The 18,369-nt window shown below is 47.0% G+C and overlaps 1 protein-coding gene across 1 annotated transcript in view; it reads right to left on the bottom strand.

Annotated features, from left to right (window-relative positions):
* Window positions 1-2,177, bottom strand: part of FSHB (follicle stimulating hormone subunit beta) — a 68,089-nt gene extending 65,912 nt beyond the window's left edge. Inside the window, exons 1-2 of the mRNA XM_069623528.1 lie at window positions 2,141-2,177; window positions 386-545 (exon numbers count right to left, since the gene is read on the bottom strand). Coding sequence (XP_069479629.1) covers window positions 386-544 — 159 coding nt within the window. The 5' untranslated portion in view covers window position 545; window positions 2,141-2,177. The remainder of the gene's footprint in view (window positions 1-385; window positions 546-2,140) is intronic.
* Between the last annotated feature and the right edge of the window lie 16,192 nt (window positions 2,178-18,369).

Genomic DNA, 18,369 nt, shown 5'->3' with positions numbered 1-18,369 from the left:
TTTTTGACAAGTTGTTCTCCCTCTCATTAGGCACAGCCTGCATGCTAAACCACTTGAATGTAATTACCTTGTATCTTCTCCTTATGTACAAATTCCTCACTTAATTGAAAAAAAAACTTGGATCTGTAACAGCGCCTCGATGCCCCAGGGTTGTTTGTGGGCTTTATAGGTGAAATAAATAAATAAATATGTACTGGACAAACATGACGCATTGTGGCACAACCTGATCAAATAGTGGCAACAGCTGTCAAATGGTGCGAGTACCAGGGTGTATGCAAGCACCATGCAAATACCTAGCCACTGAATAGACAAACCGCAAAACCCTTGGCTTTGCCGATACTTGTTTCTTCCAGACATGTCGCTCTATGTCTTGCCAAATCCTCACCTGTGTGTTGCAATAACCAGAGCACCAAGTAGCATTTACTTCGAAGCAGAGCCCACACTCCTCTTTCTCCAGCACTATGGTGATGTTGGATAAGCTGCACATGCTGCAGCACACGACACTGCAGCAGAGAAGCAGCGCACCGTGGATAATCATGTTCATGCTGGTGGCGAGAAGAAAAGCACAATTAATGATCCCGCTGCCATCCTGGATGCGCAAGAATTTGCTTTCATAGATTATTTGAAAATGATCAGGGGTCAAATTGCCATAAATGCAACCAGGGCTGACATATTTGCACCAGTGTGGAGGAAGCTGTGCAACAACATTTGAACCGACTGATCAGTGCAACATCTTTCACCAGTCAGTTTTTGAAAATGTTGGTGCCTAATTGACCACCCTTAGAGTAATATATGTTTAGTTTAGTTTAGTTTCTTTATTTGTACCGCGCGCCGAACCCTGGGGTAACCTGGCGCCGGAGACTTAGAGACAGTTACAACATGGCATAAATATACAATACAGACTGCGATATAACAACAATAGGTGTAGTAGACCGGGTTACAAGATGGTCGACAGAGACATGCGGAGAAGAAGTACATTAAGCTGAGTTCTTGTTGGAAAGCCATGTTTTTGTTTTGGCTCTAAAAGTCCAAAAGGAGGGTTCTGCTCTATGTAATCTGGCTCCAGCATTGCTGAATGATTTGCAATCCTAAATAGGAGGGCCTTGACATATCTGTTACCAAGCAATACACTCAGGGGTAATTGCTATTATGCATGTGGACTTGCAGATTGCCTGTGCACAGTTAATGGAATGTTAACTGGTGGAAAGGCAGCAGGGATGAGGTTGCAGGGTGTCTGGCAGAATGACAAGGTCATTGCCAGCACGGTGAACAGACAGGCTTTTTTTTTAGTAAAAATAAAATGCTCCTAGAACTACAGATTAACATTTCAAAAACAGGTGAAACGGTCGTTTGATTGGACACCGTTGAACAGCACAGTGTACACTGAAGTCAACCCAGAAGCCACATACAAAGTTAAAGGCATTTTTTAAATGTCCGAAACAGTCACATCAAATATACTGGGAAGCAAAAAGGTAAGAGTAAAGGAACAGTCTCACGTTGAAGTTCAGAAAAGTGGAATCTTTGCTGTTACCTTAACATCTACACTATGTTACGATTCGGTTCGTCGTAAACGCGCTATTCAAATACCTCAATCAATCAATCATTCAGTCAAAGAGTCACTTGGGTCCTGTGTAGGCAGCGACATATGCACACGTAAAGAAGGTGACCGTCTTTACCAATCGGCAAGTTTCTTGTTGACCTTCACGTCTAGGGATCTATTTCCCTTGCAAAACAATCCTATGGATTTCGAAGTCACAAACAAAATAAATCTTCTGCTCTCTACCTCAAAAGCGAAATTGTAATTTACTCCTGAAACGTTACCCTTTCAGGGATTGAAATCTCACAAGGAGTACATAATGGATGCTAGAGTATGTATTAGAGACACTTTTTATCGGTGCTGTGTAAATTTGCACTGTGACAAAAATTGCCCTCTTGCAAATAAGTATCTCTTCAAAGCCTTTTTATCGCAGTGCAAATTGATGTGGTGCAACAACAAAAAAACGTTCGGACGGGACTGTGCCCTATTGCAATAAATGTCACTGCGTCTTCTAGAAACGACCCCAGGAAATACAAAATTTGCTCAGCTTCAGGAGAAATCCCCGTGACGGCACTAGATAATAATTCTGCCATCTTACAGTACCTGGATTTGGACGCCGTTGCCGCTTGCAGAGGTAGTGTGGACTGTATCGCATGAGGAACTCAGCTTTTATACCGAGTCGCTTGAGTTGTAAACTGCACCTGGGGGATTTGCAGGGCATTAGCTTGATTCCCACAGCAGCTTTCCTCTGCTTGGAGAGGTTTCATGACTGGCTAGACAGTGGGATTAAACCTTGTAAAAAAGGATCTTGACATTTAATAGAATGGATATTTGATCTCTTCTGTTTCTGCTGTGAATGTATAACTCAGTTTAATTCGATTTTAAGCACTTTTTGACCCTATCCAAAGGCAAGACTGCGGTCATATAACGATACTGTAAAACACGTGGTTTTGCCACGCATACAGGCCACTCAGTGGAAGATTCCACGAATGCCATGGTCAGAGTGGGGTCGCCACACAGGCCCTGGATCTTAAACCTTACATGGATAAAAGATCTTACATTTTATGGAATTTAAAAGGGGGAAGCGAGGGTTTACAGAGGCCTTGTACTCAAACGCTGCCAATCCTGCAACAGTGCCAAAATGAAGCTGCTTTTAAAGAAGTCAATTAATTTTTAAAATAGAAGCGAGTGTGGGTTTACCTGGAAATTGAGCCAGCGCGATCAATGCATTCTAAGGTATATGCTTCATAACAATCTCATTCATGTGTTACTTTAGTTCATTCAGTGTAACATCCCAAAACATGTCCCCCCAAGGCGCGAGAGAAATACAGAGAGAATATGAAATCAGATTAGATAGAACATCAACACTCGGGCCCCCATCCCCATCAAGCGGGATGCAAGCAATGCTGATCAGCGAGGGGTGGACTGAACGCGCAGGTTTGAATTACCCAGCTGCCTGCTCATGATACTGCGTTATCTCTGAGTATGTGGATGGACTGAATACCAATGGCAATTCCACAAACTGTGCATATAGGCCAAGAAAATCTGTTCACGTGTAGAACATTCTCGGAGAGGGCATGTTCAACCACTTCAAATATTGGGGAAAGTGCAAAGTCATGATGAAAGGTGTCCAGTAAAATACCCTCACCTGAAAACAGGTGCCCATCGGTGTCACAACAATACAAATGGTAGAAAAGGCACGAAAGCTCTTGTCACCTAACACCAGTGTGGAAACGGGAAAATACGACATTCTCCTGAGGCAAATGCATATTTCACTTTGCAGGCGTCCTCAGTGTCGCAGGTTTGCCGGTCCGCATCCATGTGGCCACCATATCACCAAAGTATAGGGAACATGATTACCAGAACTGGAGGATGCGCCATACTAATAACACACAGACGATGCATACATGTGCCTTAGTCATGTCTGTCCATAGTTTCCTTACTCAACTCACATATAATGGTCATGGGATAGCTTAGCATCTCAAGAATCAAGGCGAACTTAGTGTTACACAGGTCCTCGCTCCTATGTGAGCGACATGCATCTCAAACCAGTACTCATGTATGCATTTGCACCACATGGCCATATGCATGTGACTAGATGCACCTGGATATACCTGTCATTATGAACACATCAGACAAGGCTACATAATACTCTTGAACACTAGTAGGTTACATTGCACAATAACCGAATTACCTGCAGCTACCCCACCATGTGGGCAACACGAGAACCCTGTCTTCTCATGGGTGGCACCTCGTGTCTAGTGGCACACATGGAGATGATGATGCAGACAAACAAGCAACCACTTTGGAAATGACTGAGAAGGACATATTATCACATGTACCATGGCAACGCATGCTCCAATAGTGACATATAGTTACTGCATGACTGACGAGGACATATTATCACATGTACCATGGCAACACATGCTCCAATAGTGACATGTAGTTACTGCATGACTGACGAGGACATATTATCGCATGTACCATGGCAACACATGCTCCAATAGTGACATGTAGTTACTGCATGACTGACGAGGACATATTATCGCAGGTACCATGGCAACACATGCTCCAATAGTGACATATAGTTACTGCATTGCACAGGGGTCTTTTAATGGTCAGAGACAACTTGTCTGATGATTCTAATGCAGACGACATTTTAGGGCTTCAGCATTAGTCCAACACCATGCACCTAAAGACACACAACATAGGATCACCACACCATTGAGAGCCTCTGACTCAATTCTCGCACATTAACAAAAAACAAGCTGCAGAGCTATATTTTTCCACCACCCCCATCACCCTGCATCAGCATTTTCTTACTGAAATGTGTCTTACTGATGTCCCTGGACCAGATATGCTTGTGACTCCAGCAGGACATTTGGGACACACATCACAGGGTTTAATACCTTCCTTTTCAACAGATAGATTTGGTTAAATGCTAATGGAATTAAGGGGAACATCAATAGAACAAGATGATCAACTTGCCTTTACTATATAGAAAGTGAATAGGGGAGTCATGGTAAAAAGAACATTTAGTAGCCATTAGTCATGGGTGCTTTGCCATGCTTTTTCATCACAAGCCCGGGGCCCATGTTGTGATATTATCTTGTCTGTCATTCTACGGGCCCCCTGTATGAGTGATGGCATGTTGAGGAGTGTTTGAGTGACAGCTCAGGAGAATGTTGTTGTGTGACTGTGTATGAAAGTCCAATGGTTGACGGTTGGGCCTGAGCTGGGATGCCGGTGGTGTGTGCTCCCTTCCCTCGGTCCTGTCCTAATGTACATATCAACTAAGAGTAACAGGTTCATGTATATATGTACATATGCGAATAACGAAGATTACCTGGCAACCTTATGTGTCTACAGCTGGTCTGTGACCCACGCAATCACCTTGCACAAACAACTTTATTATAACATACTGGTGACTAGTTGGCCGGTGAAAAGAAGAAAAGGGCATTTCAAGAGTAACTGGAGTCTGGACAGGCGGAGTGGACCGTGTATCGACCAAGTAAGGATATTTTAGAGCTGTGTGAGGGGGAGCATCAGCTGAAGGGCACCGACGGCCCCCAATGAATAACATTGAATGCAATTGAAGGTTTAGCACAAGTACTGTGGTGGGTGAAGTATACTTTTGCTTTGCAATATCAACAGTAACGTCTTTGGGCCGTTGTTTCGGGGTCCTGAGTTAAATGTTCTTTGTTATGGCGACGTTGTGTTGTGTCATCTTAGCTTGCCATTTTAAAAATATTCCCTCACTATGCTCGTTTAGTATTCATGCTGTTTTTAAAAAAAGGGAGAAAAGTTCCTGAAGTTAATGCCATGAACAATGTTAATGTTTTCAGGCTTGTGGAACAAGGTTCCACAAATCAACCCCCCCCCACCCTCCGGGTTTGCATTGGGGTCTGTTTTCTCTTTTTGTGTGGACATGTAAATGTTGCCGCAGCCTCGTGGTGTAGTTATTGTAGACACGTAAAAGGGGAAAATTATTTTTTTCATCTGCTCTCCCCTCAGATAGTATTAAAAAAAGAAATGGAAAAGGGGGCTGGGTTATTGGGAAAATGACCTCTGTGTGGGTACGCTTTTGTGTTCACCCATTTACATGATGATGATTAGTTTTCAATGTCAGGTTGTGTGAGTGTCGCCTGGGTAGTGGCCTCAATGTCTAGCATGGGACTGGTCATGGACTCATCCTACAAAGTGTTTCATTATTTATTTCTAACTGCTTGCAAGTTTCTTCATTGACTAGAGATTGTCAGATTGTTCATAGTTGTTGCAAAATTGTTTATTTCTCATATTGTTTTCTTCTTATCATGTATGGTACTGCCAGGTTCACCTCTTTTTGTGTGTTCCTGTGTGAGTATGGTGTGTTCTGTATTTAGCGGATGGTTTCTTTAGCATGGTGCGTGTGGTGTTGGTTCTATTGAATTTTGGGTGGAAGGTGGTTGACTACATGCCCCATCTGTGATGTTGTACATTGTCTGTGTGCGACACCACCTGGTTGTTTGCTATGTTGTTTGCTGAATGGTCTGGATGTATGGTGAGTGCTTGTGTGTGTACCATCCGGTTGGTCAGCTGCATGATGAGTGGTTGGGTTGATTTTATGGTCTGCGTGTGTGGGTGGAAGTGTGCTGTTACGTATGCCACTGTGTGTCACCCTTGCTATAGTGTGACCGCACATTTCCTGAATGTTAGAAGAATGTACTGGGTGCATGAGTATGGTTGAGGTACCATTGTTTGTCAACCCATTCTGTTCTTGTCTGCTTTCCAGTTCCCTTGAGCAGTATGCAGTGCATGTGGATTGAGTGTGTGCCAGGGTGTGGTAGACCATGTGCCTGGGGATGGCAGTCCCAGATGAATAGAAGCTGTGTGATGTTGGTTGCTTTTGAGTGTTCCTGTTTGATTGCGTTTTCGATTGTACGGAGGAGGATGTTATGATGTTGTCTTGTCTATCTTTCCACTGGCCTCCTGTATGAGTGATGGCATGTTGGGGAGTGTCTGATTGACAGCTCAGGAGAATGTTGTGGTGTGACTGTGTATGAAAGTGTAATAACCTTATGATAATAAGCACTTGAAAGCAAATTATCTCTCGGCAATTGTAAATGACACCTACCTTCGCGGTGGTCAGCCCTCTCGGGATAGAAGCAGGAGGGAATTACCTGAAAACCCCTCTCAACCCCAGCCAAAAAGGCTAGGTTGGAGTGGCGTCTCCAGGGGAAACCCCGAAGGGAAGAAAACCCGTGATGTGCTGCTGGGGAGCGTGGATTCCTGCAGCGGCTGGTGGAGGATCACACTATTTTTAATGAGGTCTGGAATCTTGTCAGGAAGGATTCTGAGTGAAACAGAGTAGAGGTTCAGGTAAGTAAGGATACGGAATCCCAAATCAGTTGGATGGTAGAAGATTTAGAAAAGAAGTTTACCCTGACAGTCCTATTCTCTTCTAGGCTTCTATATTTCAATCTGATGGGAAAGGCAGACAAGGTGCCCAATGGAGTTAGCCCCAGGGAGGAATGGTAAAGAGCAGAATAAGGGTCTTGAACTTGAAGGAACAGAAGGCTGAATAGGAGGTGTAAGGCTGAGTCCGGTAGGAGCAGCTGCGAATACTGGGAGGTGTCTTCCTGTTGATCCGCAGGGCAAAGAAAGTAATCGAGATTTGGTGCGCAGCGCGACTCTGGAGAGAGAAGCAACGCGTAGGACCGAAGTTCCAGCTGCCGGATATTCCATTCCAGAAGTCGGGGGCGGAGCTAACTGCGCGGTCCGGGGAGCGAGAACAACTAGTGCGCTGCTCACAGTCTCGGGCTCCTCCATGTTGAGAGTCCCGATTCCGAGCCGAAAAGTGGGTATTGGTACCCGGAAACGGGAAGCAGCGGGATCCAACAGGACAGCTGTAGCAGTATGCCCCCTCTTAAAGTCCCTACCCCCTGGTTTACCGGGGTGTCTCTTGTGAAATTGTCTGATTAGTCGTGGAGCATGGATACTGAATTCAGATTCCCAAGTACGATCAGACGGTGTGTAACCCTTCCAATCCACTAAGTACTGTAATTTACCACTGTGAATACGTGAATCACATAACTCCGAGACTTCGTACTCTGCATTGGTATGGAGCATAACTGGAGGTGGACGAGAAGAAACCACAGGATGAAAAACACTTCGAATGTCTGGTTTCAGCTGAGAAACATGGAAGACCAGATGTATCCGTGCCCATGTCGTAGGTAGTTTCAGCTTGAAAGCTGCTGATCCTATCGCCAAAATCACCCGAAAAGGACCCATGAATCTAGGAGAAAATTTGGAAGGCCTAAGATGTCTAGGCAGAAATCGGGACGATAACCAGGCCAGATCTCCAGGTTGTATTACAGGAGCTTTAGATCGGAGACGATCGTCCATCTTCTTTGTTCTTTCCTGAGCAGTCCTAAGTGCCTGAGAGGCTGCGTGTTGACCCCAATGTATCCTTTCCAGGAGGGACTTCACGTCAGGACATTTGTCATCCATAGCCCTTTTGTCTGGGAATGAGGCGGGGTGAAACCCATAGTAACAAAAGAAGGGAGAGGTCTTAATCGCTGAATGGTACGCATTGTTGTAAGCGTATTCTGCGATTGGTAACAAGCCTAGCCAATTGTCTTGTGCTGCTGAGATGTAACTCCGAAGGTATCCTTCTAGGGTCTGGTTTAGTCTCTCGGTCTGACCATTGGTTTGCGGGTGAAAACCGGAACTCAAAGCCCGGGTGATACCCAAAATTAGACAGACCTGCTTCCAATATCTTGACGTGTATTGGGAACCTTTATCAGAGATTATAGTCTCTGGTAGGCCATGGAGAGAAAAAATTCGGGAAATGAAAGTTCGAGCCATTTGAGCCGCCGAAGGGAGACCGGCGAATGGGAGAAAATGAGCCAGTTTGGTGAATGAATCAATAACTACCATAATAGTTGAGCATTCTTCGGAAATAGGAAGCTCCACAATAAAGTCTGTTGAAATAATCTGCCAAGGCCGTGTAGGTATAGGCATTCTTACCAGAGTTCCGAAGGGTGAATGTCTAGGGCTCTTATTTTGCAGACAGACTGCGCAAGACTTGACGTATGTGAAAATGTCATTCCGCATTAAAGGCCACCAAAAGTATCGGGAGATCAATTTACGGATATTAACATTACCTCTATGTCCTGCGGATTTAGAGTCGTGGCACATACTTAGAACTTCCTTCTGTAGGGACTTGGTGGGTACATAGACCTGTTTACCACGGAAATAGCAACCGTCCTTTTTTGACAAAAGGCTCAACTCCTTCCTGGTCAGCCTCCTCAGAACGGAGGGCACAGAGCTTAGTTCCAGGCGTTTGACAAAATCCATAGATTTGTATTTCTTTTCAACGTTCAGGATGCAGCGGGGAAAAATCGGTTCAGGTTTGACTGGAAATTGATGAGTGATCTCTTTACGTGATAAGGCATCCGCTTGTAAATTACATCTTCCAGGTATGAACGAGAATATGATCCTGAAAGGGGAGAAGAAATGAGCCCATCTGGCCTGTCGGCTGTTACATGTCTGGGCGTATTGGAGAATCCTTAAGTTTTGATGGTCAGTACAGACCTCTACTGGATACTGTGCTCCCAATAAGTGTCTCCACTCCTCAAAAGCCCTCTTGATCGCCAATAGCTCCTTCTCGAGAACGGTATAGTTCAATTCTGCCGGAGTGAGAGTTTTGGACAAATATGCAATGGGGCGTTCTAATCCTTGATCATCCTCTTGTAGAAGAACAGCACCCAAGGCATACTGGGAGGCATCCGTTTCGAGAATGAAACAACGTGATTGATCTGGAGTCATAAGTATGGGTGCTGACGTGAACCTCTTCTTTAAGGTGTCGAAAGCTTTTTGCGTTTCCTCGTTCCAGACATAAGGAACTCCTTTTTTCAAAAGGTTAGTTAAAGGCTGAGAAAGGGCCGAGAAGTTGGGGATAAACCGATGATAAAAATTAGAGAATCCAACGAAACGTTGAATTTCCTTGATTGATCGAGGGTTAGCCCAGTTCTGAACTGCCATAACCTTGTCTGGATCCATTGCGATACCTTGTGCCGAAAGAATATAACCCACGTAGGTCACCTGGGGCTGATGAAAGAAGCATTTCTCCAGATTGCAGAATAAATGATTGTTTTGAAGTCTGTATAATACCTCTCTGACATGGAATTGATGTTCAGAGATGTCCTTTGAAAAGATCAGGATATCATCCAGGTAGACGATGACAGTGTGTAACAGTAAATCCGAAAATGAATGGTCCATAAAACGCTGGAAAACGGCCGGGGCATTGGACAATCCAAATGGCATAACTTGGTATTGAAAATAGCCAAACGGTGTCCGGAAAGGCGTTTTCCATTCCTCTCCCTTTCTGATCCTGATAAGATGGTAAGCACCCTTTAAATCCAGCTTTGTATAAATGAGGGCTCCCTTGACGGCCTCTAAGATATCTGTAATTAAAGGCATTGGATATCTGTCTGGGATGGTGATCTTGTTCAATCCCCTGAAATCTATACAGGGTCGAAGTTCAGAAGGATTCTTCTTGGGCACGAAGAATAGTGAAGCTGCCGCTGGAGATGTAGATTCGGTAATAAGTCTGTTTCGTAAGTTGAGATCTAGGTATTCCCTAAGAGCAACCTTCTCGGATGAAGAAAGTATGTACATCCTTCCGAAGGGTAAAGGCTGGTCTGGAATTAGATCGATTACACAATCATCTCTGCGATGAAGGGGAAGTAGAGAGTAATCCGAGGAGGAAAAAACCTCAGCAAATTCTTGATACTCAGAAGGAAGACCAATGCAGACCCGATAATTGTGACTTGTCTGTTCTCCTCTTGCCTTGGATGACATATCATGCTAGTTTTACCTAGACAATTATTGAGGCAAAACTCAGATCCCAAGAAGAGTGAACCTGCTGCCCAATTAATATAGGGATTATGCCTTCGTAACCAAGGCAGGCCTAGGATAACAGGGTAATGGGCAGTTCGTATTACATCCATGGTAATGACTTCTTCGTGTGTAGCAATTGACATTGCTAACGGACAGGTTTGATTAACAATTGGCCCAGAGGTTAGAGGGCTACCATCTACACTCTCAACGGGAATAGCTTCACCTTTCCAGAGCAAAGGTAGATGATGTTGTCTAGCCCAAACTTCATCAATAATATTTCCGGCAGCGCCACTGTCCACAAGTGCCGGAATCTTGGTCATCTTCTGGTTACCAAATGTGAAAGTGATATGTAGGACCAACATTAGAGTGTGAGGATGCTGATTTCCTTGTTGACACTGGCATATTCAAAGAGGAACCTAAAGACACTTTAGAATCCCGGACCGCGGTTCCTCCTACGACCGGGAGTTGGCTTTCCCGACCGTCTGGGGGGAGTGATGGGGCACTCCTGGACCGTGTGGGTATTTGAGCCACAATACATACACAATCCCTGAGTTCTTCTACGTGATCTTTCCTCAGGGGCTAAAGGCCCTCGGTTAGCTGTCCCCAATTGCATAGGTTCCTCATTAGAGCTTCCTCTTTGTGTGGCGGGAGCAGTAGAAAATGTACGAGTAGTGAGCTTCCCTTTGCACCTTTCACTGCTCCTTTCCTTTATCCTAAAGTCAACCTGCATGACTAAAGCGATAAATTCTGTCAATGACGTGGGGCGTGGAACCCTAGATACTTCATCTTTGAGATCCTCAGACAAGCCTCTCCAGAAAAGAGTAACCTGGGCATCATCTGACCAAGTAGATTCGCTGGCAATCTGTTTGAATCTAGTGATATAGGTTAAGATGTCTTGATTGCCTTGTCTAAGATCTAGCAATTGTTCCTGGGCCGCTATTCGAATCTCCTGTCTGCCGAACATAGATCTAATGCTATTGCAGAAGGCAGGATGGGAATCTAATATGGCGTTATTGGTTGTGACCAAAGGAGTTGCCCAAGCTAGAGCAGGTCCCACCATCTGCGAAATCATATAGCCTACTCTGTCACGATCAGCGTGAAAGAAGGCTGCCTTAAAAGCAAATTGTACTGCACAGGCATCTAAAAATTCTTTTATCTTATGAGGATTGCCATTGAACTGACCCCCTGGTAGAGGCCCAGGAGGAACTTCTGAACAATGCTAGCTGTTGCCTGTTGGGAAGCCAACTGGGCAGTCTGTTGCTGAGACTGTTGTTAAGCCTGTCGAAGATTAGCATTCTCTTGCTTCAGATTTTCCACCTTTGAGGTAAGAGATTGCACAGCAGCTATAAGTTGCTGAATCTGTTGATCCATCACAGAGGTAGTCCTTCACAAATGCCAGAGATAAGAGACATTCTCTAGGTCAACTGGGTGTTGCTTACTGTAATAACCTTATAATAATAAGCACTTGAAAGCAAATTATCTCTCGGCAATTGTAAATGACACCTACCTTCGCGGTGGTCAGCCCTCTCGGGATAGAAGCAGGAGGGAATTACCTGAAAACCCCTCTCAACCCCAGCCAAAAAGGCTAGGTTGGAGTGGAGTCTCCAGGGGAAACCCCGAAGGGAAAAAACCCTTTGATGTGCTGCTGGGGAGCGTGGATTCCCGCAGCGGCTGGTGGATGATCACGCTATTTTGAATGAGGTCTGGAATCTTGTCAGGAAGGATTCTGAGTGAAACAGAGTAGAAGTTCAGGTAAGTAAGGATACGGAATCCCAAATCAGTTGGATGGTAGAAGATTTAGAAAAGAAGCTTAACCTGACAGGCCTATTCTCTTCTAGGCTTCTGTATTTCAATCTGATGGGAAATGCAGACAAGGTGCCCAACGGAGTTAGCCCCAGGGAGGAATGGTAAAGAGCAGAATAAGGGGCTTGAACTTGAAGGAACAGAAGGCTGAATAGGAGGTCTAAGGCTGAGTCCGGTAGGAGCAGCTGCGAATACTGGGAGGTGTCTTCCTGTTGATCCGCAGGGCAAAGAAAGTAATCGAGATTTGGTGCGCAGCGCGACTCTGAAGAGAGAAGCAACGCGTAGGACCGAAGTTCCAGCTTCCGGATATTCCATTCCGGAAGTCGGGGGCGGAGCTAACCGCGCGGTCCGGGGAGCGAGAACAACTAGTGCGCTGCTCACAGTGTCGGGCTCCTCCATGTTGAGAGTCCCGATTCCGAGCCGAAAAGTGGGTATTGGTACCCGGAAACGGGAAGCAGCGGGATCCAACAGGACAGCTGTAACAGAAAGTCCAAGGGTGTGGATGCCGGTGGTGTGTGCTCATTTCCCTCTGTCTTGTCCTAAATTACATGTCAACTAAGAGTAACAGGTTCATGTATATATGTACATATGTGAATAAAGAAGATTACCTGGCAGCCTTATGTGTCTAAAGCACAAAAGACTTCATTATAATAGCCCCTTACACATTCTATGAAACCCTTCAGTCCTCAGGGCTATCTCCCTGAGGCTAGTGGTTGGTTAAACCGATGCCAATGGGTCAAGCTAAAAAAACAGAAAGGGAAGCTACAGATCACGCTGGCAGGATGGAGAATTAACAAAACAAGGCCTAGTCTTATAGCACCTACTGTGGATGTCAATGTCTCGTTCCCTAATCTAAACACAATTCCATTCAGGGTCTTGCTATCCTTCTTTGGCCATTTTGCTTTTACTCACAATCGTACGGTATTTAAAGTGCCCCAGCATGATTCTTCCTGGGCTCTTTCATTTTGGCTACTGGGCTCAGACGTTTTAACGCTCTGTGAGTGGGTTGCCGTCATAGGCCCCCTGGGTGTAGATGGTACACACACCTACTAGCCAGCTCTTGTGATTCCTTATGTCCTTAAGGAATACCCAAACTAATTATGAACAGAGATAAGCTCAGATTTTCAGTGTTTCAGTACTTGAGCCCACAACAGGCTTAGGTTCTTTCTTTCTCAGGCTTTCTGGCAAATTCTAGGCTCTGGGCTATAGCCCCAGTAGGCAGTAGTGTATCTACTGTGGGGGTAGGGGGCATCTTGCCCCCCCTCCCGACGGGGCTCCACAGACCTAAGAACTGGGACATCGTACAGCGGACTGGGGCATTTTTCCCAACTGCTGCCTCATGTGGAGGGCCCAGGGAGAAAGTATTCTCTGCCATCCTGGGCGGCAGTTTTCACACTTCTTTTTTATAGTAGGACCCTGCTAATCTGAACAGTCTAAGTTAATGGTTGCAGGTGCAGCATCCCATTTCAAGCCTTTGTTGATGGTCAGGGCCCCCATAAGCAGGAGAAAATGTAAATGTCAACAGCCACCTTTACCAAACTGTCTCAATTACTGCTGTAAAACTTTTCTAACTGTTTATGTAATTAGCAGGGCCTTTCATAGGCATGAGTGTTTTTGTCAAATTGCAAAGTGATGGGACATTTCCAAACAGAAGAGACCCTCCTCCCATCGAGTCACGTACCAGGTATGTCTGCTGCCAGGATAATTAAAGTAATACTTAAAGTATATACAGTTTAAGGAGATAGCACGTTTTCCAATGTCATGTCTGAAATACATTCTACACCTGTGGGTCGTCCCCTTACTTTTAGTTATTGGACACACAAAACAGCTAGGTTGCAGTAAAGGAGTGCCCCCACAAGTTAAAAGAAAGGAAAATGAAATGCTACATTTGGACTGCACTGAATCGCATATTTTGCAATTGTATACTAACGCCAAAGCACTTTTTGTCTGCAATTTAGCACGTGTTCAGCATCGTTTGTTATTCACTGTTGTAATGTCGTTTTAAAAATGTAAGAACAAGGGGGGGGGGGCGCTAGAGAGACCGCACAAGATGGCCGCCGGCTAACAAAGCTCCTGCCAGTGCTGGTACGGAGCAACAGATTTAACCACGAAAAGATTTCTTGATCGCTTCTAAAATGGAGAAGTAAACAAATGCATTCTTCAGGATCCGAAGGAGCTCATGCCTACAAAAATGAGAGCGGTAGAACATGAGAAGCGACCAGCTGCAGCACCTCCAATGATACGTAGCAGAAGCCCACCATAGCAGTTAGGTGGACTGTGGGTCCTGCGCTGCCGGGACACTTTGGCACACAGTTGGCGGAACAGCCAAGTGAGGGGGCCAGAGACCTGCCTCCGCATACCCAGACTCGCAGGGCGTTTACTAGACCCCCACCACTAATGCAGAGGGTGGTCCGCGAGGAAGGAACATCCGCCCGCAACAGAGACACAGACGGCTGCCACCACGCTTTGAAGTGGATTCCGCTGCCCGTGGCCCCACTGGAGCCACGGACTGACGAATAGCACCAACGGACGAGGACCCGGTCCAGTGAGGCATGGCGCTGCAACTGGACCTAGCGGCTTGAAAGTAAGAGGGGAGGAGGGGTGGTGCCCCGGGAGTGGGCGGGGAGAGGCGTTCACACCCAGCAGCACCCGTGAGGCCCTGTGCCAATAAACGCAGCACTACCTGCGCTCTGTAGGGCCTGCTCCCTTGCTCCCCCCCAATCAACACCCACCCTGACTCAAGGCTGCAGGGTGCACGGCACCGATGTCGCTACGCGCTGCAGCGCCCCCAACACAAGAGTCCCCTCAGGCGGTTTGTGACCAAGGTGGTGCCCCGGAGAGAGGAAAAGAGACTGTATCCAACTCGATTAGGGGCGGTAAATCGTACAAGTACTCCGCCGGAGGCCTCAGTTACGAAAAGAAAGCACGCAAACCTGCACAACTTCGGGAAAGAGAGCACCGGCCAAGCCTAGCAAAGACAGCACGATACAGTCACGCAGGGGGAAACTAACTCAGATTAACGACAGGGGGCTGGCATCCAGTACATCCCTCAGCACGCACAGGTACAGAGCCTCAGCCTGGGACGGCACATTAGCAGACTAAGGCCCACACTGCCCTGACCTCCAGAGAGCACCTGCAAATGCCAGCAGCCGCCCCACAGGCCCAACAGCGGGGCCCCCGTACTGCACCTTCTCTCTCACACAACAAAATAGATCTGAAGGCAACAGAAGTAGGGAATCAAGCCGGCCCAGAGACTGTTAATATATCGCACAAAGGAGGCACCGGAATACAGACATGCTGGGCAGCGCTATCAGGTCTTTCTGCGGACAGCGCAACCCCCTCAATATCTGGGGGGCCGCCATCCACTTAGCATCTGACAGATTACACCATCGACAGACCCGCGATACAACAGAGCTGCTGCCGCACTTCAGCCCCAACCCACAGCCGCACCAATCAGCCCACGGGGCGTCCAGGGCTCAAGACAGGGGGAGCAATGACAGCGCATCAAGCAGTTTAACAGCCCATGGGCCGGGGTTAACTAGTGCGTATCTACAATGAGCACCCCCAAACAGGGAGAGAGACATAAGGACAGACCCAGAGCCTAGGTGCCCCCTTACCATCCACCGACCAGCACGCAGTAAAAGCCAAGGACAACAGACCGACAGGGCATGCACCAAGGAGGTCAGGCCCCAAAGCTGGAAGAACTACCTAGACATACCGTTCTCACCCTTCCACGGATGTCCAACATGGAACAAGATGGAGATGGATGTCCAAGCACAAATCCAGACTATATTGGCAGAAATGTGGATCATAGGTCAATGGACTCAAAAAATAACACAGTTTTAGACATTAAAAGGGACCTACAAGATGTCCAAACCCATCTGGCCCCTCAGGCAGAGAGAACCATTGTTAACGAGCAAAGCATCAGCACAGTGGAAGATAACCTGATGATGATGGCAGCTGACCTAGACGGGGCCATCAGGGAGGTGCAGTCCCTGGGCGATAAAATCGATGACCAGGAAAACCGCTCCCGCCTCAACAATCTCAGCGTGGTAGGTCTTCCGGAGAATGTGGTGGGGGAAAACCTAGAGACATACATGTATTGCTTCCTGCGCAACGCCCTGAAGTTCAAAAATGTGTGCGAACTCATAACAGAGAGGGTACACTGGGCGTCGATCCCACAACCACTTCTCACTGAACGCCTGAGGATCATAACAATGCGCCACCTCAATTTTCAACATAAGATGTCCATTCTAAAAGCATACAAAATGGCAAGCCCCATCCGAGTGGAAGCGGCGGACATACGAATATACAGGTCTCCAGGTGTCTCAAGGGCTTCAACACGAGCTTTGAAGCACTTAAGGCTACTGAACACAGACATTATTTGAAATTCCCAGCAATATGGTGCATTCAGCTTGACAAACTGTGGAACACCTTCGACGAACCGGAATCAGCATGGCGCTTCCTCCGACAGCGCGACCTGGTCACCATGGACTACGTCAAGCCAGCATAGGAGGCCCAACGCCCTGATGCCCACCCCTCCTCCAGCCAAGAAAGCAATCAGCCAAGCGGAATGTGGCAGAAAAATGGTAGAGGCCCGAAAGGCTGGGGGCCTAATCGAAGATAACAAAAAGCTGCCATAGTGGGCCAGGGCACACTCTCAATTAGAAAGTTCTCCACTGGATCCCTCCTGGGGGCCAAACAGATCTAATCCTCCGGATCCATGCAGTAGACGCAAGGAACTCACCTCCAAAAGACAAGTGACCTAATGTGAAAGGGATGCAGCAGCAACAGCTCCTGGCCAACCGAGGCAGTAGCGCGCCTCGACAGGAATACTTGGCTGGGAATAGCACCTAGGGTCAGGTGTGGCAGGAGGGGAAGGGGGCCACTCAGAACACTGGCCTTACCAGACCTCCCGCTTGGGCACACGTGCCACCTGTTGGGAACGGCCGCTGTTTAGGCCGACCCAACATTATCGTTTTATCAGTTGTTTAAGGGCCATAAGGGGCTCATGTTGGAACCCAGTTAGGGTGAAAGCTCCAGGAAGAAGTCACTTGCTACGCTCCTATATCAAACACCCTCACACATATGCATGGATCTGTCAGCATAAGATCACATTACCCCGCGTATGGCCACTCCACAAACCCACAAGATGGCTCAGGTCACCTTAGTGTCAATCAACATCCAGGGGTTAGGGCATCCCATTAAACGAAGAAGAATGCTAAACAATATGCGAGACCTACAGGGGGACATAATCTTTCTCCAGGAAACCCACTTAGGTGAAGCAGAATCGAAAAGAAACTGCAGCGGGGCTGGGTGGGCACAGCAATCCACTCGCCACACCATGGGAAAAGAGGGGTTTCCATCCTTATTAATAAGCGGGTCCCTTTTCAGGCTACCCATATATGCACAGACACTGAAGGCAGATATGTACTGACCCAAGGCCTGCTGCACCAACACCCCATCACGCTACTCAATGTGTACGCCCCCACCACGGACACCCATCCTCCTTTACACACACATTCGCCGCATGCGCACAATACTTGGGCAATTTCATGCTAATAGGGGGTGGCCTCAACCTGGCCCTCAACCCCAGCTTAATAGCCAGGGAACTAACACAGGGGGCCCACCAACCCTCAAAAAGAGGGCCACCCTCCAATCACAAATGGCAGACTTATGCTTAATCGACATTTGGAGACACACGGCCACATTCAAGATTAGACACACTACTCGCAACCACATGACAGCTAATCTCGCCTAGACTACTGGCTCAACCTGGCCAACACACTCCACATGGGCACGGAATGCACAATCCTCCCGATGACTCTCTCAGATCACGGCCGCTCCTCCTGCGGGTCACTCTCCCAGACACAATACGGAGACCCCCCCGTGGTGCCTTAATCTGCGCATGCTACAGTATCCCGACCTCATAGAACATCTTGCTGCAGAGTGTTCTGGGACCTCAACCTGGTACAGGGATATAAAGCCCATGCATGCTGGGACGCCTTTAAAGCCTACATCCGGGAACAATGCATATAGCGCTGGGCGCACAAGTGCAAATTGTGGGGGGAAGAAGAAGCTCGACTGACTGCTATTCTCAAAAAGATGGAAACGGATCATAAAAAAGCCAAAAACAAACAATTGTG

Source organism: Ambystoma mexicanum, chromosome 11 (genome assembly GCF_040938575.1).
Source record: "Ambystoma mexicanum isolate Mex_15411 chromosome 11, UKY_AmexF1_1, whole genome shotgun sequence".
NCBI lineage: Eukaryota > Metazoa > Chordata > Amphibia > Caudata > Ambystomatidae > Ambystoma > Ambystoma mexicanum.
This window is presented reverse-complemented; position numbering and strand designations above follow the sequence as displayed.